Here is a 24,825-nt window from a genome sequence, read left to right as displayed (position 1 = left end):
CCTTCCAAAACTGCTTGCTAGTTTAGTTTTTCCAGTTATTATCCTGTTTATGGTTTTCTGTTCTAAATAGGTACCCTTAGGTAGCTGTATGTTCCTATCTACGTTTTTTTGGGGGGTTTCATGGTGCTTTTTACCTTTTGTGGAGGAGTTCCAAAAATCTTGCCATGTTTGGTCTATATATGTTTGTGCGAAGCTTATTGCTTCTGTAGAGTTATAGTTAAGCTTGATAGAGTTTTGATCTCCTAGTTTGGTTTTTGCAACTTTGTCTGCTGTTTCGTTGCCAGAGATTCCAATGTGCGACGGTATCCACATGAGCTCGACTAATTGATGTGCTGTGGTGATATCGTCGATTAATTGGCATGCTCTGTCGAGGAATTGTTCCCTAGAGTGTGTATTGCGATTTTGGATCGATTTGATAACGCTTAGGGAATCGCTTATAATGACTGTTTCCCAGGTTCTTCCTCCAATTATATTGACTGCCATGTATAAAACAGCATGTGCTGAAAAATGACTTTAGACCCGTAAAACAAGAACGAAGTATGAAGAACATGCTGATTAAACATTTCGTATCAGTAGGTATAATTTTTCCATTGGACTGTAGGGCAGCTTTGGCTGCTTTTGCTGCAATTTAATTACACTTAATACCGATGTCACTGGGCAGACAACCATACAGAATACTTTTTTAAAATCTATTTTGTTTAAGCAAATTGTGTTTCTGTAAGATTTTGGATGTGAACCAGTTCTCAAACTTCAATATTTGCTAGGCTTTCAGTGTGGAAAGAAACACAGAAAAGATGAGAGAAAAAATTCCGGGAGCTTTTAATATTCTGTAGTTAAAAGATTTTAGTATGGCTGTAATTTCAACGATGAAAACGGAGAAGGACAGAATCAAGTGATTTAATGTGTATAAACATCACAGAGTTGGTCAGTCATTTATGTGTATTACAACAACACATGTATTATAAAGATCTTCAACACAGGAAATCCAATTGTAAGCGAAATGTTGAAAATTGCAAGAGAAATGTTTGGATATAAACCGATAATTGTATATAAACCGATAATGAATCGGCAAAATAGACAGAGGACCCATTTTGTATATCTAGAAAATCTCTCAAATTTAATCAATGTATGACAAAATATTATTTACACTGATATTAAACTAAAGTACAATACAAAAATAGAGAAGACATTTTGTTCTATACGATATTATTAACAGAAATAGCGACATTATTTTAAAAGCTATATACAGTATTTACAGTTATCAACGACACATATAATTTTCTTGCTTTATACACGCCATTATATTTTAGCAGTTGATGGCAACATTCTGAAGTAAAATAAAAACAAACAAACAAAATAACAGGAAGTGTGGAAGGATATTAAGGCCATGTTTCAAATGTCACTGTTTGAGGCGTTTTGTAGTGATTGTTTAAATGAAAAATATTAATAAATGAAAAGTCTACATGTCTTGAAAAGTAAATTACATTCATACAGTCTCTAATGGTACAATTTCCCCACTGTTTAGCTCAGCAATTTGCGTATTTTCCATCTCCCCATCAGCGACTTCATCTTTCTTGTCCTTAGCTTCCTGACATGCAGTGCCTTCGATATCTGCTTTCATATCCACCTCGGTATTTTTCTCCTCAGCGCTTTTGCACTGCTCTCTGATGTAGTTGATCTTCAAGGGTTCGAAGATTTTCTCCTCATTCTCTGTCGGGTCAATGATGTCATCCCCTGAGAATAGATAGATACCGATTTGTGCCTATATATATATATATATATATATATATATATATATATATGTGTGTGTGTGTGTGTGTGTGTGTGTGTGTGTGTGTGTGTGTGTGTGTAGATGGATAGATAGATTTAAGCTTAATTTATCACTATATATAGACATGTGAAGATCATTGGATTGGAAACTACCTATAACTATTTAAGAGATTATCAGCTGGTAGAGCCTCTGTTTGCAGTCCAACGATCACGGGTTAAAATCTATCCGCTGAAGTCAAGCACAGGTTATATATATATATATATATATATATATATATATATATATATATATAGAGAGAGAGAGAGAGAGAGAGAGAGAGAGAGAGAGAGAGAGAGAGACAGACAGAGAGAGAGAGAGAGAGAGAGAGAGAGAGAGAGATTTTTAACGCGCAAATTCAAAATGGTCTTCCAAAGTTTCGAGATAAACGAGCTCTTCATCAGGGGAATCAAAATCCACTTACAAACAAAATAATTAAGAAAATATCTGGACTCCAACATATTAGAATCACCAAGGAGATTTTACAATAACAGATATAAAAAATACAACTCGTTTAACAGTAATAAACTAGCGGGATATTGTGACTATCAAATAGAGAACCAACATGGTTTGGCCTAATTCCAGGTTATAGACAAAGGACGGAAACACAGCCTGACGTGACGAAAAATCAACACAGTCTAAAATATTTTCAAACGGAATTATATCTCGATAGATGTATGCACAGAGGTTCTAAATGGAAGATATAATAATAATAATAATAATAATAATAATAATAATAATAATCTCGAGGGACTGGAAATGCAGTCGAGTGGTAGTGGTTGACAAATTTTAGTTGATTTTGCTACGAATATGACTTGTGTGATTATTCATTCGCTTTCTTGCATGCCAGAAAATAGATAGAATCATAACTTCTGATTGTTCGTGTAGCTAGCGCCTTTTGTCGAACTTGTGAAGGATTCGGTCTCGGGCAAATATATTTTCAAATTAGGCAATTATTGTCTTTGCATGGTATGAGCCTAAATCTGTGGTCTTTTCGGAAGTAACCTTGGTACGTAACAGATGGTCCTTGAGATTTTTAGGTCTACGGCAAACAAAATTGGGAATTTCTTGAAATATATCCTTCAGATGATCGGACGATTCAGTATGATGTGAATACTTCCGAATAATCTGTTGTTTGTTTGGGGCATCGGAGCGGAACGTACCATGAAGGGGACACACTTCTTTGTTTTCTATTTCAGAAGGTCTCATCTATCAAGAATCCCAGTTTTATTCATGGCCTCCTCAGTGCAGATCCTTTTGTATCCTCTCATTCTAAGGTGCCCTTTGAGCTTTCAGAGTCTCTTTCAAAGGCAGCAGAAGAAGACCAGGTACAAATGTACCTACCGTAAAGATTTTTTATTACGTGTTGGGAGTGGCAGCTGGTCGGGAGTAGGTACAGGTGAGAGTTAGTAGGTTTAGAATACATGTCAGTTTTGATGTTACAGTCCAGGAGGCAATATTGAGCATCCAAGAAAGATACTTGACTTCGACGTAGGATGGAAGTTATTAGCGAATTAAAAAATATTTTAAATTATCGCTCGTTTCGATTCATTTCGATTCGGTGTCGTCAATAGATCTTCGCCATCTTAGAGATCTATAGGGTGCCTTGTTGGAAGCCTTCCAGTGAAAATGTTGTTCTACGAATTTGTAGTCAGCTTTGGTTGTTGAATTAAAATTATTCAACTCGAGAACATGTGTTAAAAGTTTGACCGAATAGAATGCTGGAGGGGAAGTATCAGGTCAACTATCATATGCTTCCTTGCAAACTGTGATACCTTTCTTGTGTGGAATATTAGTGTATAAGGAACTCACACACACACACACACACACACACACACACAGAGGTAAATATAATATTGGATTGGTAGATTGATAAATGAATAAACAAGCACACTTTTACAGTAATTATTGTAAATAAAATCCTACATTTGACAAAATTGTATCTAAATAACATATTATTTATTGCATCGAAGAACCATATATCCTAATTTTAAGGTAGCTCGTTGTTATTCGCAAAATGCAAGTAGTGAAAGTCATGCAGGTCATTCGCGTGGATTTACTCAAATTTGGATACATTTTAATTGTTGTTCTAAAATGTAATACTAAAATAGTTTAATCAAAACCTGTTCAAACATGAATGCTGAATGCTCTGCGACTTAACTGACATTAAATAAAACTCTCAGACAAAAATTAAGGACTTTTACAATGCTAGCCACGTAGTAAACTGGGTCAAGAAAAGAGAATGCCAAGTCTATCATAACACAGTGAAATACGTATTTGATTTCAATGCGCGCTGTTTTCATTTGACAACACAGCGCGCAACATTCAATCCGGCTTATTCTGGATGACACCTTTAGGTTAACCTCGTCCAAAAATGTCCACATGATGTACCGTTGATTTTGCCGTAAGTATTTCTCGGGACTTGTAAATGATGACCTTCCGAAGGAACATGTATGTATGAGGATCAACATAAAGTGAATAGTTACCATTTAAATGTATGTGTAATCAAATCCTCAAAAATAACACCCATTACTGAAATAGTCGGTCCTGAACGCCTACATGACCTGAAGTAAGACACTTACTATAATTTGGACAACACTTCGATCCAGGATGTCACAAAAGAAATGACGCAATGAGAAATTATTCATCAATTGTGTTTGACGCAACTCAAATTTTCTCTCAAAAAATAATTAAAGATCAATGTAGGTGACCTTTTATCGGAGAGGTGTACAATTGAAAGTATACCTATTTGAAATGTTTGTATGGTTGCAATGTCTCCATCATAGCTTCTTCCTGGAAAGTAGCGTCCTCTGTCGCATGTTAGGACATCAGAAATTTGGCTGATCTCCCCTTTATCCCCAGTGACCTCTGCTGGCAACTTGAAAGGACTGCTTGGCTTTTTTATTGAGTCCTTCGTTGCATCCTTCTCCCCCTTCTCCTCCTCATCCTCCTCTTCGTCCTATTAGAAAACGTCAGAGGTTTAATCCATAGACAGTAATCAGGCTTGATTTTCTTAAATCTGATATCAAATTACTGATTGCGGAGCTTTCTAATCAGTGTTTGTAATTGTGCTAATACAAATATAGTTCTGTTTTTTGTTTTTTTTTACAATGACAGCAAATGTCGATGTATTAGCCTATTAAGATATGAACTAATGCTTAGAAACTTTATATCATATGTCGGATAAACTTGTGGAGAGAGAGAGAGAGAGAGAGAGACAGACAGACAGACAGAGACAGAAAGAGAGAGAGATGTGAGTTTTACTGCTTTCAAGAGTATTTTAATAAAAGTTTATGAAGAAGGGTTAAGTATCATTTCTGATAATGTAGAAATGATGTGCAGGCAACTAACAGTCTTAATTTCGGGGTATCATTACACAACCCATATTTACGTTCATTTAAAGAAACTATTATGATTTGGTTAAAATATAAATTAATAAGTAAACTAGTCAATTTCGATAAACATTTTTCATTTTGAATGACCTTTAAACCTTAAATACAATAGTTCTTTTTTATATATGTTCTAGTTTATGATTTATAGCTAAAAGGTAAGGCTTCAATGATTGTATATCCCCGCTCCAGCAGTACTCACATCGGATGGGTAGCTACCCACAAGACCCTCAATTATGGCCCTCAGTTCTTTGTTCTGCTGCTGTAACTGCTGTATGCAGTTCTGTTGGCTAATTATCGTCAGCTTTAGCTCAGAAATCTATGTGGAAAAACATAAATTATTAGGTTTTGCGGATGCGGGTGGCGAGACGTTAACATAAAATGAATTGAGGAGTTTACGTAAGTGCATTTATTTTGATTCCAAGAAATAAAACAAATATTAATAAAATTTGGTATGTAAACACAACAATATTATAGTTAGGACTTTATGTTATTTTCGTTATATGATCAAGAAAATTCCTAGAAAAAGAGCTTTTTAATAAAATTATATCATATACATGTATGCCTTATTATTCTTTAAATAGTTATTTTGTTTAATATTCAGACAAAAGGGACAGTACCAAGTTAAGGGACCCTGGGTTCAATGTTGTATAACACACAACTACATATAATATACAATCTGGTCACAAACACAGACCAAACAAACCACAAACCAGCAGACATAACTAACACACCCCCACCCCACCAACACGATATACTTTGGTGGTCTGTGTTCCATTTGCTGTGAGTTTATGAAGTAGGAGTTCATTGCTTATGTCCTTGTTGTATCCGTTTAGTGCTATTACTTTTTTAAAGATAGTGGTTTCAGTGGGTTCAGCCAGATTAGTTGTGGTTTCACTGTGTTTGGAGTTCGAAGTGACTCGTGTTTTCCTCTGAGTGCTATGGGTTCTCTCTACTTTGATCTTTATTGGGCCTATAGTTTCAATTTGGATGAATTTTTCCACCTGTTGAATTGTGCCGCATTGGACAATCAGGTAGTTACGCCTTGGTTTTATCAGTTTGAATTGTACAGTGTGAATTTTGGCCAGTGCTGTCATAATACTATTGGTACTTAGACTAGTAATTCTGTTGCACCTGCTGCTTATTTATATAGTGTGTTCGATGGAATGATAATTGTAAATTTTGTTTTGGGGGTTATGTTGTTGTTTTATTTCCTGTTTTGAGTTAACCTTACTTGTGGATTTTTTTTTGTTGTTGTTTTGGGGTTTTAGCGGGCCCTTGCCATTACCTAGGTATTTGTTTTGGGTGTTTTGGGTTGTTTGGGGTCTTTGGGTTGCCATATTAGTGATGCTGCTGGGTAGTTTTGTAGTGTCTAATTCATTGGATTTGTTCCCATAGGTTGGTGGTTCCCTTGCTGTTTTTATCCCAGATGGTCCAGGAGTTTGGTTTATTTCTACTAAGAACCTCTATAAACAGCATAGAACACCCCCTCTCCTTTTAGAACATTTTGAAGAAGAAAAAAATAAAAATAAAATCGAAAAAAAAAAATTGCAAGAAACACCAGGCAAATGCAACAAGAAACCAGCGATGTAAAGCAAGCAGGACCGTTCCCGAGCTCTCCTTCCCACTAATGACAGCCAACCATTCAACTGTAGGGACCTTTATGGACCCACAGATTGAGGCCAAACTATCAGGGTTCCTTGAATCCATAAAAGCCTGGGGGTGGCACCATCCCCTTCCCCAGGAACAACTAGCAGGCTGCGGTGCAGTCAGAAAAAAGTGGCACATGCACAATTGCGCGCACGCCACTATAATTAAACTCAACAACAACAACAATCAATGTTGACATTTTTACTGTGAGACAGAGAGAAAAAGAGAGAGAGAGAGAGAGAAAGAGAGAGAGAGAGAGAGCAGCAGCAGCAGACAGACACAGACAGACAGACAGTTAAAATGTAGGACGGCATATTTCTATTGCTTACAATTTTCTATTACTTCCCTATCATGACTAAATAATAAATTTAAACAAATACCAATTGTTGAGAATATCTGATGCGTAATATTTCATGAACGGATAGGTTTATCACAAACATCTCATCAAAAATAATAAATAATTGATTAAGATATTAATTATTAATGACTGATGAAGATAAGAATTATAAATAATTGATTAAGACAGAAATTATAAATAACTGGTTAAGATAAGAATTATAAATAATTTTAACTATATCGTGTAACCGTGTGTATTTTTGTTGGAGGATGGGGTCACATCGTTTATCGTAACCGTTTCTTTGCTCATGTTTTCTTTTTCATCACAAAACATGGCTAAAATTGTAAAGCTTGGCACACAAATCATTACGAGTTCGATCTACGGTTAAGGGTTGCACATCTGAAGGCGGGGACATCCTTTGGCTTATTTTGTTTAGATTCAAACACCTTGACCCCCCCCCCCCCGCATAAAACCAGCATATGACCCACAAACGACTCATGGTGCAAGTAACGAGCACTTGCTGTACAAGTGATGAAATAAAAATTAAAGTTATAACTGACCTTAGATTGTTTGGCCATTGATAAGACGAGCGCCTCATCGTTCTCAATGCGTCTCGTCATCAACAAGTCGAGCAGACTCTCTTCCATTGGTCGTCTTGACGGCTTCTCCGGACTCGTCAACAAGCGATCGCCTACTGCAGCAGACGAAAAATATACGCAGGTACAATCAAATAAAGCTTAGGAGACATTAGCGCCAAACATCGACCTTTGATTGTTTGCTTGTGAACAATTTACGTTTTATCAAAGGGTCAGTGACGTTACAAAATGTTATAGGAATCCAGATCCCTAAGATCTGGAAGTGTCCGATACGATATACCTGTTACAAGGAGACACACCTCTACGAAACTTAACAACCATGTTCTTCAACTATATTTTAAAGTTTCCACAGTAAGTGTTTTGAATGGCTAAACAATCAGACGAGTAGAACTTCGCATTCACAATAAACTCCGCCAGACAGCCTCTTCGTACCGCAGATATGCGATTAACTGGTTGGAGAACTTGACTGGGAACGTTCTTAGTAGTCAGTCTTATTGCATCGGAAACTTTCAGATCACAGCGATTTGGAAGCATATTCAATTTAGTAACGCCATGGGCTTTAGCAATAACATCCAACGTCCAGAAAAAAACCTCAAAGGTCGACATTTAGATTTAAGACGCCCTCATATAAATACTGCTCAAAATATACAATATGAATTTTCAACTGTTGGTCAAGATCTGAGTCACTCTAAACCTTTTTTAAAAAATAAAAAAGCAACAAATTTTACAAGATTTATAAACTTCCACATTTTCACCATACATTTGCATAAAAGATAGGCAGACTTTAAAAGATTCTGGTTAATTGCCCCCAACCCTCAAAGAAATACATAGAAACATCATTCTTATGCTGCTTTCATTCTTTATAAAGTTAGCATCCACATAGTCAGAAAGGTTAAAAGTTAAACGTATGCAATATGTAGCCTTCTTAAGGTTTCTTTGACATTACACGACCTTCAATAACAGTCAATATTTTTATATGACGTAAACCTTTATGACACAGATATTTGTCTGTTTTTTCTTTCAGGTCGCCGTGTTTTCTCAGCTCTTGTACGATCCGTTTGACTTGCTGATTTTGGCGCTGTAACTCTATGAGAAACTGGTCCTTGATGCTTAACAGAGTTTTTTCCCTTTCCTCTATGTAGGCCTGAGAGGTAGAAATAGAGAAACATTTTACGATTTCTTCGACATATTACCTTATAAGTACTCCTGGCCGATGTTACTCGATAAAATGAAGATCAAACGGAAAATTGCTCATTAAAACTGTTGAAATTAATTTTCTCCACTTTCACTGCAACTATTTTGCTGGGACCGTTGTTATATTAATCAAATTTAAAACAAGTCGGTAAAAAAACGAGATCATATTTAGAACGTGGTCTCATTCAGTCAGTAAGTTTGTTATTTCAATTAGTAAATTGGACAAAGCAAAGTAAATATGACTTCACAAACATGGTTGCTATTGGGGAGTAGTCTGTTGTAATAGTCTACCCCTCCCCCCATTCCCCCAGCGATTTTTTCTGGATCCGCTGTTTATTTTATCCGTTTTTCTGTATCACACACACACACACACACACACACCGGAAATATTTAGGTGCTTGCACTGACCTCTGCGCATCCATATTTTTATATGCATGGCATCGTACCTTTTTTGTTGTCGAGTTTAATTATAGTAGCGTTCGCACAATTGTGCATGTGCCACTTTTTTCTGACTGCACCGCAGCCTGCTAGTTGTTCCTGGGGAAGGGGATGGTGCCACCTCCCCTAGGCTTTTATGGATTCAGTGAACCCTGATAGTTTGGCCTCAATCTGTGGGTCCATAAAGGTCCCTACAGTTGAATGGTTGGCTGTCATTAGTGGGAAGGAGAGCTCGGGAACGGTCCTGCTTGCTTTACATCGCTGGTTTCTTGTTGCATTTGCCTGGTGGGTTTTTTTTTCCGAGATTTTTTTTTTCTTCAAAATGTTCTAAAAGGAGGGTGGATGTTCTATGCTGTTTATAGAGGTTCATAGTAGATATCATGTATGAAGTGAGATTTTCAAGGTTATTATGTTATTACTAGTCGAGGTGTTTAGGGTGTGTTTCCTACGTTATGTTATTTATAAGTTTTTAGATATTACCTCTTTAAGTTATTTATTAATTGATGTTTTTAGAGATTGAATGTTATTTATACTTTATTTAGCAAGAGACCGGAGTCCTAGCCGATTACACGGTTCGTTAAGGACATCTAGGACATCCGATTTTGCGGTTTCCTTAGTTTTTTATAGGTGCTTCGTAAGTGAATTATTTATTAATACTTTTATAAAATTAAATGATATGTTATGGTTTTTTATGTGGTGGCTTCTACATTTATTTAGCTAGTTACTGGGTCTTTTGGTTTTGTGGGGATAGTAATTATATTTGTTTCCTAAGTCCTGCTGAGTCTATGAATTGATTTATATTTTTATATGCTGATTGTTTATTTTTATTAGAGTCCATAAGTAACTCTGGGTATGTGTGTGGTAATCCAATCTCTTTTTGGTTTTTGATAAATATTTTCCGAGCGGGTTGATATTTTGGGCATATATTGAATACGTGGTGTAGATCTTCGGTGGTGTGTCAGTTAAAGCAGTTAATGGTTGCTGGTTTGGGTCCTATAAACCTTCCAAAACTGCTTGCTAGTTTAGTTTTTCCAGTTTTTATCCTGTTTATGGTTTTCTGTTCTAAATAGGTACCCTTAGGTAGCTGTATGTTCCTATCTACGTTTTTTTGGGGTTTCATTGTGATTTTTCCCTTTTGTGGAGGAGTTCCAAAAATCTTGCCATGTTTGGTCTACATATGTTTGTGCGAAGCTTATTGCTTCTGTAGAGCTATAGTTAAGCTTGATAGAGTTTTGATCTCCTAGTTTGGTTTGTGCAACTTTGTCTGCTGTTTCGTTGCCAGAGATTCCAATGTGCGACGGTATCCACATGAGCTCGACTAATTGATGTGCTGTGGTGATATCGTCGATTAATTGGCATGCTCTGTCGAGGAATTGTTCCCTAGAGTGTGTATTGCGATTTTGGATCGATTTGATAACGCTTAGGGAATCGCTTATAATGACTGCTTTAGGTATTTGGTTGTCTTTGATCCATTGTAGTGATTCAAGTATAGCCCAGAATTCAGTGGTGTAAATGGAGCAATAGTCAGGTAATCTGGATCCCGTTTGTATATTGAATTCAGGGATGACTATTGCTGCTGCTGTTCTTGGTGGGTTGTTTGTTTCTGATCCATCGGTATATATTTTAACATAGTCCGGGTATTTTTGGTTGATTTCGTTTACCAGTACAGGTTTTAGTAAGTTTTCTTGTCCTTCTTTATTGCCTAATTTGGTAGCTTCAATGTTAATCCTTGGTGGTTTTTGTAACCATGGTGATTTGTTCTGGTCTGTATTGTTTGTTACCTGTTTTATTAGTAGAGGTATCTTTTCTCTTAGTTCAAGGATTACTTTGCCACTTGGTGTGATAGGTATGATTTTGGGTTTGAAGACAACTTTACACTTATTTATAGCTATTTTGGTGGGATGGTTGTCTGGGTGGGTATCTAATCGAATGGAGTATCGGTGGAGCAGTTCTTGCCTACGTAATAGCAAGGCTTTTCTCTGGATAGTGTCAAGTTTTTGTAGTACAGGTTGCTTAGCCGAGTTATATGCTTGGCAACTGTAATCCAGTTTTGATCTAATTAGGCTTTTATATATCGTGAGGAGGGTTTCCTGGTTGGATCCCCAGTCAGTCCCTGTGATGTTACTGAGTAAATTGAGATCTTTGTTACAATTCTGGGTGAGTTGTTCAATGTGCTGTTTCCATGTGAGGTGGTTGTCAAAGAACATTCCTAGGAATTTTACTACTGCTACGTATTTGATTAATTGATTTTGTATATAGAAGTTTGGATAGACTAGGTTGTTATTTCGTTTGGGGGTGAATATGATTGCCACGGTTTTTTCATGAGATATTTTGAAACCCCATTTGTTTGCCCATCTCCCTATGTTGTCTAGGCTCTGCTGGATTTCTTTAACTACTGTGTTATTGGCAGGATTTCCATTCCTCCATATGCCACTATCATCTGCAAATTGTGACAAGTTTATTTTTGTGGAGGCTACATTGGGGTCAAGGTCGTTTACAATTAGGTTAAATAGTAAGGGACTTATTACACTGCCTTGCGGTGTTCCATTTTCAAGTGAAAATTCTTCCGAATGGGTGTTGCCTATTCTTGTGGTAATTTTCCGGCCTGTGAGGAAATCGCCAATCCAGTTGAACAAGCGTCAGTTATTCCAAATTGGTTTAATTTGGCCATTAGTCCATTGGTCCATACTAGGTCGAACGCTTTTTCTAGGTCTAAAAAAACCGCTATGAGGTTGCGATCGGTTTTCCTATGTGCGTTAAAAGCGAGTTTGATGTCTGTTTCCAATCTGAGAAGTTGGTCAGTTGTGGACCGTTTGTTCCGAAAGCCACATTGATTTATGGAGAGTAGGTTATTGGTTTCTAGGTGGTGTTTTAACCTATTTGCGATTATTGTCTCCATTATTTTGCAAATATTGTTTGTAAGGGAGATGGGTCGGTACGAATTTATGTTGTTGGGATCTTTACCTAGCTTGGGGATTGGTATTACTATGGCCTGTTTCCATTTGGTGGGTAGTTGGCCTTTATCCCATATCCTATTAAAGAGTTTGATTATGGCTATTGTTATATTGATAGGTAGTTTTTTGTAGATAATGTGACCTAACTGATCCTTACCAGGGGATGTTTCGTTTTTGGATCGTAGGGCTATCTTCCATTCATGTACTGTGATGTCGCTATTTAGGTGAGATTCTTTTGTTCCTTGGTCTTGAAACATTTGAGGTTGGGTTCCCTCCATTAGTTTTTTGTGTTCTTGAAAGTTTTTGGTGTGATTATTGTTGCTACTCATGTTCGAAAAATGCTTCGCTAGGAGGTCTGCCTTATCTTTATTTGTTATGGCATTTTTAATTTTTGTGGCTGAGGTAGTTGCTTTCCCTTTGATGGCTTTTATCTTGTCCCATATTTGTTTTGAGTTTGATTTTAGACTCAGTTTAGAGCAAAAGGTTTGCCATAGATTAATTTTAGCAGTTTTTATAGATTGTTTTAGTGCTTTTTCTTTATCTTTATATTGCTGGAAGTAGATAGAATTTTTGGTGCGTTTATATTTATTTAAGGCCCTTTTTTTGTCTTCATGTGCTATAGTGCACTGTTTAGTCCACCATGGTACAGGGTTTTTATTTTGGATATTAGTTGTCTTTGGTATGCATCGGCTAGCTGCTTCTATAATTGTGTCTGTTATGTTATCATAATACATGTAAATACTTGGGCTTTCTAAGTTATCTGGATTTACTCTAGCTAGTAATAATTGGAATTGGTCCCAGTCTGCCTGTTGGTACCTCCATTTAGGTGGGGTTTCGTTAGGAATGTGTTGAGTTTTTGTTTGAATATTGATTGTGATGGGAAAATGGTCACTTCCTAACGTATCTTCCTGATCCACCCACCAATTTGTGATTTGAGCCAATTTTGGGGTATTGATGGTTAGGTCTATGGCTGAGAGAGCGCCATCCTCAGGGTTTAATATAGTGTTCGACCCGTCATTTAAGATGACCAGATTGTTCTCAGTTATCCATTTTTCATCCAATTTTCCTCTTTGATCTTTCTTTTTACCTCCCCATAATTCACTGTGTGCGTTGAAGTCGCCACAGATCATTAGATTGTTGTTGTTGTTATTAGTGATTGCCTTTAGTGAGATTAGGTTGGTAGGGCAGAAGGTACCCCCTGGGTCGTATGCATTTATTATTTGAATGTTTGTGGTTCCTATATTTATCATTACTGACATTATTTCGATGCTATTATTGATGTTTAGGTTAGGGGGTACTTCTATTACTTCATAGTAGATTAGTGTATCTATTAAAAAAATTGCTAGTCCCCCCCCTTTCTGCCCCATGGGTCTGTTTTTAAAGATTCCCTGGGTATAGCCTTGTAGTTTGGGCAGGCGTTTGTGTTCTTGTGTTATGAGGGTTTCCTGTAGGCAGATTACGTCTGGTTTTACCTTGTATAAAATTCGTTAAGGATGTTATTAACAATGTAAAGGTGACATTTTGAGCATGTACTAGACGGGGTATATAAAATACAAAACCGTATTCATCTTTTTGTTCAGTGTTGCAGTTTTCTCTTACATTATTCTTATTAGTTTACTGTTACATTTCTTTCAGCCATTTTTAATTACAACTATATCGTTTGGACCGTCGTGGTATCAACCATGGGTGGATCCAAGGGGTGGGACCGATTGTCGTCCCCCAACAATAAATAAATAGATGAGCACGAGACAACTGGATCAGTTCGTATACTAACTTCTTTACAGCTAGGTGGTTAAAAAATATGCCCTGGAAACACTTAAAGTGAAGCAGTTTTCGGTGGCTTCGCTACCTGGGTCCCACCAGGGATTGATTCTTACAGACTCCTCGACAACTTGTTTACACACATTCTGAGACATTACTAAACGATGTTTCTGTATCCGCCTTAGTAATCATGTATGTGACCTCTGATCAATTTGCAACGCTCGTGTTACGCGGAAGTTGATGAATGGTGTGCGAAAGACGGTCCCAAATGCAAACGGTAACCAAATTAGGACTGAATAACCGATTTACAGAAAAAAATCCGCCCCCAACCCGCCAAACCCTGCGTATCTATCTTCACTGTATTTTGAATTCTCTGTTTCTGGAGTTAAACAAGTTATACAGTGTGCAACGTTTTCCAGACAACTATATGTGACATTTTTCTTAAGGTTCAATTCCATTTGATTTAATTCTGTAATTCGTATAAAGAAGGGGAAATACAATCCGTAGAAACTGTATTAATTTTGTCCTTCCACATCGCAAAACATATTGATAAAATCTATATGTGTTACATACCTAAAAAGTGAAATAGAAAATTAGCAATTTATTTTGACTTCGTAAGAGGAATATACAATTTGTTCGAAATAATTTGTTGTTTTGCAAATTAATATTAAACAGAAAACTCCTCTGCACTAATTGATACTGTGTTGGGTCATACACTAACCTGCATTTTTTGACGATCAGTCTTCATCTGTTCAAACATTTTCTGAACGCTGATTGCCCATTCCTGCACAACACGTGCATGTCTGATCGCTGCTTCACTGCAGTTTAGAACCCCTAAAAGTACGCAGAAAATTGTTACAGATTTTGTTTCAGTATTTATTAAAGTTTGAGAATATGTAATCTAATGCATTACACGTTGTTACAAATATATAAAAATATAGAACGAGTCAAAGCGGGAGGCAAGAATAAATTTGTTGAGTTATTTATCGTACACGTCAAGGATCGATCGATCGACAGACAGACAGACATACAGATAGATAGATAGATAGATAGATAGAAAGACATATAGACATCTGGATAGATATTCATATATATGGCTTAATAGACAGATAAATTGATGGATGGACAGTTGGACGGATAAGAGGATTGATAGAATAATGGATGGACCATTGACTATGCTGCCGAAGATGCCCATCAGGAAAGTATTTCCATTCAATCATCACCTCCAGTAAATACAATTAAATCATTACACGAAATCTTGTCTGACATTTTAGCTGCACGTGTTTAATATGACCACGTCCAATAGCTGAATTTAACGGGTCATTTTATTTACACTTGTTCAGGATCGAATAACAGTTAAATCCCATATATTAATTATCTTTTATGGACCCGAAAACTATAGTTAAAAAAACGTTTCTTTACTAATACGTCCTTCATATTTACGTGGGCGAGTCCCTCTTTTAAGAAGGGGCACGAGGCGACCGACGGGGTTCGCCTTTACAGATCACTGAAATCTCAGGTATGTCCGCGTGGATTCGAGTCTCGTTTCGGCCCACGTGAGTAGGTGAGAAACTTTGCCAGCAGCTTCCGGTGGATAGATGGTTCTTCCCGGGGTTTTCCCGAATTTTTCCTCCACCAAATATACTGGCCGCCATGCGTAGCTTATTATGTGCTGAAAACTGTCGCCCCCCCCCCCCCCGCCGCACCGCCGGCAACAACCCTCTTTTTCAGACAACAGGAGGGATGTAGTTCATTGTCCTCGAAAAGCTCCAAATATATCAATTGGAGCCAATGCACATTAGAGTGAAATAGACTGCCCTTTTATTTTGTTTAATTTGTTGGAGAAGTATTAAAATTAGACATTGCAAATATTGGATGCAGACGACAGTTTATACCTTGTATGCATGTGTAGCCCGAGGTACCTTGCCCCTTCCATAAAAATGTAGTTTTAAAGGAACAGGATAGTGAGCAGACTGATTTTTCTCACCGAAAATTCAGTTTCTTTGGAAATGTTGACGATGTTGACAATCATGTTATAAATTACGCATCAAGTAAAGACATGGATAAGTTTTGTGCATTAACAAAATATCATTGATTCTGTTTGTGCTTATAATCGTACAAACTGCAGGAGTTTGAGTTTAGGTGTTAGCGGTGGCAAGAAAATAATACGGTAATGTTACAAATATCATCGAAGATTTGACACAAAAAATGGGAGGAGTGTACATGAAATCAGCCGAATACTGCACATGCCCTTCTAGTACCATTTCCGGTGTGATTCACACATTTCTGCAGTGTTGTTCTGTGCAGAAAAGGCCAAGAAGTGTCAAGCCATGGGTTTCAACGCTGCACTGATCTAAGGTTTGATAAGGGAGATAACTAGTAATATGTCATTGTGTCGCGGGAAGAGAAGAGTAGTATATTCATATACAGTGGAACATAGTGATATTTTCAGACGGAAGTTTGATAGTCGTTAGAAATTACGGCAGTATATTTTTAGAAAGAACGACGAAAGGTGGAGGAGAGGTTTAGTTCCCTCCAATCGGAAATATCAAGTTATGACATGGAGGTGCATTATAAGCAAGGTGTTGGCATATTAACAAGTGTAAATGGAAACAAATGCTCAGAAATATACGGAGATTCTGGATACCCATTTATGGCCAGTTCTGGCTAGATATTTACCAGACAAATGGTATTTATTTCAGGACGAAAATGAACCCGTTCATCGCACTCACTTCATTCAAATATAAGAGAAAAAAAATCATATAATATTTACCAGTTTGGCTAGTACACTTGTTTATCAAACAGAAACTTTATTGTAGATGTCATTTGATAAATAAAGTATAAATAACATTCAATCTCTAAAAACATTAATAAATAAATAACTTAAAGAGGCAATATCTAAAAACTTATAAATAACATAACGTAGGAAGCACACCCTAAACACCTCGACTAGTAATACCATAATAACCTTGAAAATCTCTCTTCATACACGATTTCTACTAAGAACTTCTATAAAAAGCATAGAACATCCCCCCTTTTTTTTAGAACATTTTGAAGAATAATAAAAAAAATCGAAAAAAAAAATCGCAAGAAACACCAGGCAAATGGAACAAGAAACCAGCGATCTAAAGCAAGCAGGACCGTTCCTGAGCTCTCCTTCCACTAATGACAGCCAACCATTCAACTGTAAGGGACCTTTATGGACCCACAGATTGAGGCCAAACTATCAGGGTTCCTTGAATCCATAGAAGCCTGGGGGAGGTGGCACCATTCCCTTCCCCAGGAACAACTAGCAGGCTGCGGTGCAGTCAGAAAAATGTGGCACATGCACAATTGTGCGCACGCCACTATAATTAAACTCAACAACAAAATTTGATAAATTCCAATGCATTCAGCGCATATAGATGGATATTTCTCGAACTATACTGGAAGTCTGTATAAATCGATCTCCAGACGACTAAAGCAAGTAATAGGATGGAAAGAACACCTGATGAAATATGAAGGTAAATTCTATTTTCTGATTACTCTGTTTATCTTTTGAAGCCTAATTACCATTACGAAAATCAATAATAATGTTCAAAGAAAACAAAATATCGGTCTGCGAAAATCATGTGCTCTTCAAACAGTGAAAATCGTGTAGATATCTAAAAATAATTCGGGGCGAACTGGTTACAGATTATCTTTCCCAATGCATGACTATAATGATCCCTTTCAATAAATATAAATTTCTCGAGTCTATCACAACATAATGCGCGGCTACTACAGCTGGGTACCGCGGTATTTCTGAATGTAACGCGCGATACGTACCGAAGCATGCTGCAATTATATTAAGGACCAACAATTCAATGGTCTCGGAAAGGGGCCTGACACTTTTATGTTTAATTTCTGTCTGTCAACAGTTGGAATAATATTTTGCTCTGATTTATAGCAAAATGACACCTTGTTATGTTCACGATATTTTTTGGGGAAAAATATTAATTATCTTGAGATAAAAGAGAATATATCAGCTCACAAGAAAACCACGGTCATACAAAGAACCCCGAAAATTAGATGGCCAACACCTTATGGAAGATGCGTTTGCTATTTTTATGTTAACTGTTGAATAAGTTGCAATCTAAAAGCTGTAGCTAAAGTGGAATGATTAAGTTTAAACTATGGCTGACACAATCAAAGACATCGTGCCGACATTCCAGAGCCTATTGAAAAAATTCGTTAAGTGCTGATTCTGAGCCAACAATTTACTAGCTATAGTGTTAGTATAGTAGGGAGAATACAGTAAACATATACCACACTCAACAAACGATAAAATATTTAGTGGACTAAAGAAAATTACGTAAAGTTCAGACAGGAAACAAGTACGCTCCTAAAAATCATAGAATGATTCGCAGCCTTAAAAAGGAATAGATATACTTAGCACATTCGCATGCAATAGTCGATAACTAAAACATGACACGTGTTGTTTTTTTAAATTTTAAGTCCGATATTTTTTAGACAATTGGATCTGGCTAAAATATATTTCAAAACTTCGATTTTGCCACCGCGTTGTCATACGTGACAAGTTTCAAACATGTGATTAAAGGAGCATACATATATAGACAAACCTGCGGAAAGAACGTGTTTGATGCGGTGTAGGAATATGTCGAAGCAATCGATATATTTCTGCGATGTATCAAACGAGTTCTTTCTCCTTCTCGGAACGAAACGTTTATGTGGTTTTGTATTTATTGCATCTCCACTTTTTAGTCACACGTTGTTTTCAATTTTTATGTATACGTTTAAAATTATGAATTAGACATTTGGCTTTTTATGAAACATTGTACAACCTCGAAAACTCCCCATGTGACCAAAGTTATCGGGGCTAGGCTTAGGCTATGCTGTGCAGTTGTGTCACCAGTTTGTCTGCATTGCTGAGGTGGTGATTTACTCTTTAGCTTTGAAATGTTGCAAAAATGTTGCACGGGATATATGAATTGATTTTAACTGCACTTATATGCAAGTTGATGCTTCCTTACTTCTCTAATGGAACATAGGTTTTAGACCAGTAAGTGACCTTCTCTTCATTGACCATACTTACTGAATAGACATACTCTACTTCCAAGCAAATTTCAGGGCAAACTTTACATAATATCAGTACTTATATACATTACATTTTATGCTGAAAGTTGAAGATTTTACAGCACTTTCAAACTCTTTAGGTCTATACTTTGGTGAAAGCTTAACTGTGTATTAATATTATTCATATTTGACAATGCATTTAACGTTTCAACCACATACACAAACAATATAGAGAAAGCTAACCCTAAGCTTTCGTGCATACTCTAAAGACAACACCAGCAGACTGATTTAATCTCAAAAGACTGCTAACATCGCTCGATGGAATGGTGAACGATGATAACAGATTGTCCCAGATATACGGCAGGTTGTAAGGGTTGTTCAGCGTCGGTTTGTGTGCACGGATGTAGATTGATTCCTCCTAGATCGAGAACAAGCCTGGCTCAGAACAGGCTTGTTCTCGATCTAGAATTTGTTCTGAGTTCCAAGTTACAGTATGGCCATGGCAAACATTGTAGATGTGCCGTGATACTTCAGACGAGCTTGAACTATTAATTTGTGACAGATATAACCATTTTTGTAAAAAGAAAGTAAATTTGTGAAACTATTTTGCCATGAATAATGAAAACATGACGTTAAGTCGTAACAAGATTCCTCAGGAATTTCCGTACACTCCTTCCTTACGAAAACTACCGACGTACCGGTACAGTGAAAAGGTACAGTGGTACGTACCACCGGAGCAAAATACCGCGGTAACCGGTATAATGGTAATACCGCGTTCCTCTAACGGCCATGTTAAATACTCCATCATCGCCTTAACTGTAAATGTTCCTGTGGAAATAACAATCATACGCTCTAATCTAGTAGATTTATATATGACAGAATCTTTCTTTCTCTCTCTCTCTCTCTCTCTCTCTCTCTCTCTCTCTCTCTCTCTCTCTCTCTCTCTCATTACCGTTCAGATCGAGAGCGAAGTGTCGAATCTTATCCTGGAACTCCATCAATAGCTCGGAGGTACCAATTTTCGCTTTGTCGAGTACTGGTTGTTCATTGCTGGCTGTCGCGCCATTTCCACTCATCTGGACCTCGAAATCGTCCAGAGCACCACTTTCGTTTTCGTCGGTCGGCTGCAGGGTCAAAGCCTCAACAGTTGACGTTAGTCTTGCTATGACATCCTCCAGCTCGTACTGACGCTCCTCTAACGATGCAATTCTTTGTATATACTCTTCCTCGATGCCAATCATTCTATCCTCCTCTTCATTGTCTTCATCGTCTGTGTTTTCGTCGTTTTCCTCAATGCTGTCTTTTACGGAGGTTCCCGGCACATATTTGGGAAGTTCTTTGGTTGAAGATTCTTCGGTAGATTGGCTGTCGCGTCTTTTGGTTTCCACGTTATATTCCGCCATATTGGCTTCGAGATTCTCGCCGCAGTTGTTATACTGGTATTGTAGGTCATACGTACCACACTCGTCATGGTACTCATCTTGTAGATCAAGGTATTCTTGGCCATCCGTTTCGCTGACTGAGGTTGGGAATCCATCCAAGTTCTCCAAAGAATTTCTTACCTAAGAAAAAGAAATGAAACGCAAAGAGGAATTTTTTTAGCTCCATAATTTATGCGAAGAATCGGTAGAAAATATGTTCCTGGCTTACTAATCAATTAAATGGTTGAACGACTGGTCTACCGATTAAGACGATGTTAAGAGGTCCTTGAAATTATCAAGGACAGTATATTCAGAATCTGGTGTGATCCAAGGATAGGGTGCTATGCTCCACTGTTGTAGCGACACTTTGTCTTTTAATAGCTTGATGTTTATTCATAATACACTGGGGAAGAGAAAAGTTTGGGCTAAAATTATGACTTTTGTGGACAATAAAGAGATCATCGTTATAGAAAAGTTACACAAATCACATAGCAGTTCAGAACCGACTATTTCAGCAATTGGTATCATTTTTTAGAATTTAATTACAAATCCTTTAAATGACAATTATTCTCTTTATTTAGATCCTTCTACATTCATCTTTTTTTGTAAGGTCATTATTTAGGCGTCCTGAGAAATACAAATTGTAATACTAAAGTTCATTTACTTAAACACTTTTGGACGAGGTCAACCTGAAAGTGTGATACAGTACAAACTAGAGAACTGATTTCACAACGGAAGCAGCGCGTGTTGAAAACAAATTTGTTATGATATAGTGGACAACCTCTTTTCTTGATCTAGTTTAGTACCTGACCACCACTGTAAAAATTGATAACAATCAAAATTTTTCGCCTCGTAGATCTTTGGTGACATTTCACTTGCAGAACATTCAACAATCAGGATTAAAATGTCTTTGGTTAAACTATTTTAGTAATAAATTGTAGAACAACAATTAATATTTAATTTAGTCTGACCATATTAACATATAATTCAGTGGAGTCCGAAATCTCTCTGTATAAAAAAATGTGATTCTCTATTCTGGAAACTTTTTGAGGATGAAACTCAGTTCAAGCTCAAATCTACCTAAATATACATAATGCTATGAATACTTATAAGTCAATGAAATTTTGCAGACTCGCAAAGGAGCTCAAGATAAGAAAATCCTGATATTTTGATAAGTTAAATATATTTTTAATTAAAGATATGATTTTAATTAAAGTCACAGAATGTTAATGTTTCGTGATTAGGTTCTTGAGCTTGAGTTTTGTGGCCAGCACATTATGTGTGTTGTTACGTTGATTTAAACATAATTTATTATTCGGAAGAAAACATACAATGATAATAATAGGAAGTGTGTGTGTGTATGTATGCGTGTTTCTCATTTATGTACCGAATTGGGGGAGTGGGTGGGGGGTGGGGGGTTCTTAGAAATTTCTCAGAGTGCCCCTTCTCCGACCCGCATCCACATATAAAGATGCTTGACTCCTCGTTCAACGATCTACAAGAAACTGACTTGAAAATTTTCGAGTTCTCAGGCGGGACAGATGTTTGGACAAGCAAGTACACTATTCCTAATTAACATTTATCTCATTGAAGAAAACCCTTGACCCAAAATAATGGTACTTGATTGTAATTCTTTGCTATTTTAAAATTAAATATAAATTTGATGCATACTGTAGGGATAAAATATGCCTTTTTCAAATTGAAATTATGTTTTTCCGTAAAATATTAAAAACACGATATAAGTTCATCTTTTGCATATTATAGTGTAAAACTGTACAATGCTGTCGGACCTAAGGTTTCCGTCTCCAATATTGAAGCAAAACGTTTACCGAATTCGACCGATTGACGAAAATAAAATACTGCAATTGTTACTGTACCATTTGAAAAGGCAATTGTTACCAGAATATTCTGTTTAAAAAATCTTAATTTTGGACACGGGATACCACCCCCATGGTTTCATGACTCTCGATATGTCGGCCTATTCTGCGCACAGCTTTGAAAAGTTGTAATGTTTATCAATCGGGCTACAGTTTAGAACTGAAGTACATTACTTTCGAATGTTTCTGTCAGCATTTCAGTCGAGTAATTAGGTCAGGTTTATAGCTAGTTTTACAAAATTCAACGTAACAATGCCAATAAATGGCAAGAGATATTAAGCAACCTAAAACGATCTTGTTAAAAATTTAGTGAAATTCAACATTTTATTTAAAAACAGCTATTATGTGGAAGGGAAACAACAGTGAATAGGCTGTAATGTGTTTACAACGTCTTGTTTAAGAAGAAGCATTATTAAAGAATTTAGAAACAGACTATACGCCGGGGAATTTCTCGAGAATGCCGTTCTAGCGGCAAGTTGACACGTTGGGTAGCGGACGATATTGCACGTGTGGGATAACTTGCAAAATTGGAAAATTGGATAAAGATGCATAATTTTTTAAGGCATACATTTTCATATTTTATATAATATATTTATTTGCATGATTCTAAAAGATACATAGTAAATATGATTTTCTGGGTTACAGGTTGAAGAAGGTTATTGGAGTGAGTATTTAATAAAGCAAGTTAAAATATCAATGTGTTGTTCATGTTGTTACTATATTATTATTATTATTATAATTATTATTATTTTTATTATTATTATTATTATTATTATTATTATTATTATTACCTGGATGTGATGCTTTAACGTAAGCAGTTCGTCGCTCCTTGCTTTTCTCAGAACACAAATTCCATCATCAGTATCATTATGATTCTCATTAATTTCGGGGCGTTCCACTTTTGTGAAAAGTTTTTCATCCATCAAATATTGATTATCCGTGAGTGTTTTTGTCTCTGTTGGCTGATAATCTCCAGTAGTATTCTTCTTCATTAAGGACTGGTAATCTGTTATTGGACTGCACTGTTTTGTTTGCTCAAAGTGTTTGGAGAGGGCATTGTTCGATCTTTCATCTCCACCAATTTCTTTGTCTGAGCAAAGCGAATTTGTATTGGATTCATCCAATTTGTTTGTCATCCTGTCGTAATACTCGTTTTCAGATCTGTTGATCTCGGCATTCAACACGTCATTAACAACATAACTGACATAATCACATTCCATTTCGCTATTTTCCATCGCCGATGCTAATTCGTCGTTGGAACAACTAACGGCCATCGTATAGCGTTCAGTATGACGTCATTTTCATTCTACTGACGTCACGAATAGAGACGTATTTCAAATAAAAAGTATGACGTCACGTGAGCCAGAGATTTATTGAAAGCACAAAAGAGCGAATATTACTGCCTTACATGTAACTGAAGTTCCCACAAACAATTTCTATTGCAAACTCGAACGATACGTCTTTGTTTGCTTAAACTTTTGAAAAAATGTGCATAAAAAGTTTATAAATAGGCTATAACTCTTACTTTCAAATGCACTATATTTTAACGATTTTCTTTTTGTTGCTTATCTGAAATTCCTTTCAGGTGAAAGATTATTTCAAATTAAATCATTTTTTAAAATTCATTTTAATAGACCTTGCTCATAACCTAATTTTTTAACAACATTTTTGGGAGGATAGGCATTTTTCACAGCATGCAAAGACGGGATACCTAGAACGTGACTAAAATATATAAATTTTGACCAAACCTGTCATTAATTTAATTTTAAATCAGACAAATTTTGTATTTGGAATATGAAAGGTAAACAGTATATTAAAGCATGTATATTTTTACTAAGATCAAACACAATAGACGATATTTTCTATTATGAGATGTAAGAAAGAAAGAAAACAGCGAATTAAAAAGGTACGGATGATGTCTATAAACTGGATTTAATAGAAACAAACAAATACAACAACTATCGTGTTCAAATTTGTCTAAACAACTAAATATCATGCCCAAAGCAGACTTCTCAATCATTAAACTCGTATTCTAGTATTCTATTTCGTTCTCCCTCTCTTTATACTCTTCTTCCTTCATTTTGATCAGTGTATGTTGACGGTACTTCGATAAGTTAAGGCACTAAATGACTTATGAAGTCAACTTTTATCATGAATGTCGCGAATCCCACAATGTTTTAATATGAAAAATTTTGTTAGATTTTACAATATTGCTCGTTAATATTAAAATAATTAGCATTTCCAACAGCTTTTCCCTCAGTAAACGTCTGTAAATATGAAGATAGGGTTGAAATGCAAACCTTTGAATTTATATGAAAAGTTTGACGGAAGAACTTATGTTGTTGT

General features: G+C 36.4%; 1 protein-coding gene across 1 annotated transcript; it reads right to left on the bottom strand.

Moving 5' to 3' along the window:
• Positions 1-933: 933 nt before the first annotated feature.
• Positions 934-23,751, bottom strand: LOC149785347 (uncharacterized). The gene is made up of 8 exons (XM_089979239.1): positions 23,271-23,751; positions 20,134-20,743; positions 14,848-14,960; positions 8,767-8,923; positions 7,744-7,877; positions 5,399-5,515; positions 4,553-4,766; positions 934-1,734 (listed from the first exon to the last, which is right to left on the bottom strand). Exons 1-8 carry the CDS (start codon positions 23,712-23,714, stop codon positions 1,487-1,489), a joined length of 2,037 nt encoding a protein of 678 aa, XP_089835365.1. The 5' UTR covers positions 23,715-23,751; the 3' UTR covers positions 934-1,486.
• Positions 23,752-24,825: the final 1,074 nt, after the last annotated feature.

This window comes from Sinohyriopsis cumingii, chromosome 13, assembly GCF_028554795.1.
Source record: "Sinohyriopsis cumingii isolate HCF-2022 chromosome 13, ASM2855479v2, whole genome shotgun sequence".
In the NCBI taxonomy this organism is placed as follows: domain Eukaryota; kingdom Metazoa; phylum Mollusca; class Bivalvia; order Unionida; family Unionidae; genus Sinohyriopsis; species Sinohyriopsis cumingii.
The sequence above is the reverse complement of the archived record's forward strand: the minus strand, read 5'-3'. Positions and strand labels throughout refer to the sequence as shown.

Excerpts from the sequence above, each read along its gene's own strand:
- LOC149785347 (XM_089979239.1), bottom strand. The coding sequence starts at position 23,714 with ATGGAAAATAGCGAAATGGAATGTGATTATGTCAGTTATGTTGTTAAT. Across the intron at positions 5,516-7,743 it reads CAATGGCCAAACAATCTAAG|ATTTCTGAGCTAAAGCTGAC; the intron begins GTCAGTTATAAC and ends TTTTCCACATAG. Across the intron at positions 1,735-4,552 it reads CATACAAACATTTCAAATAG|GGGATGACATCATTGACCCG; the intron begins GTATACTTTCAA and ends ATCTATTCTCAG.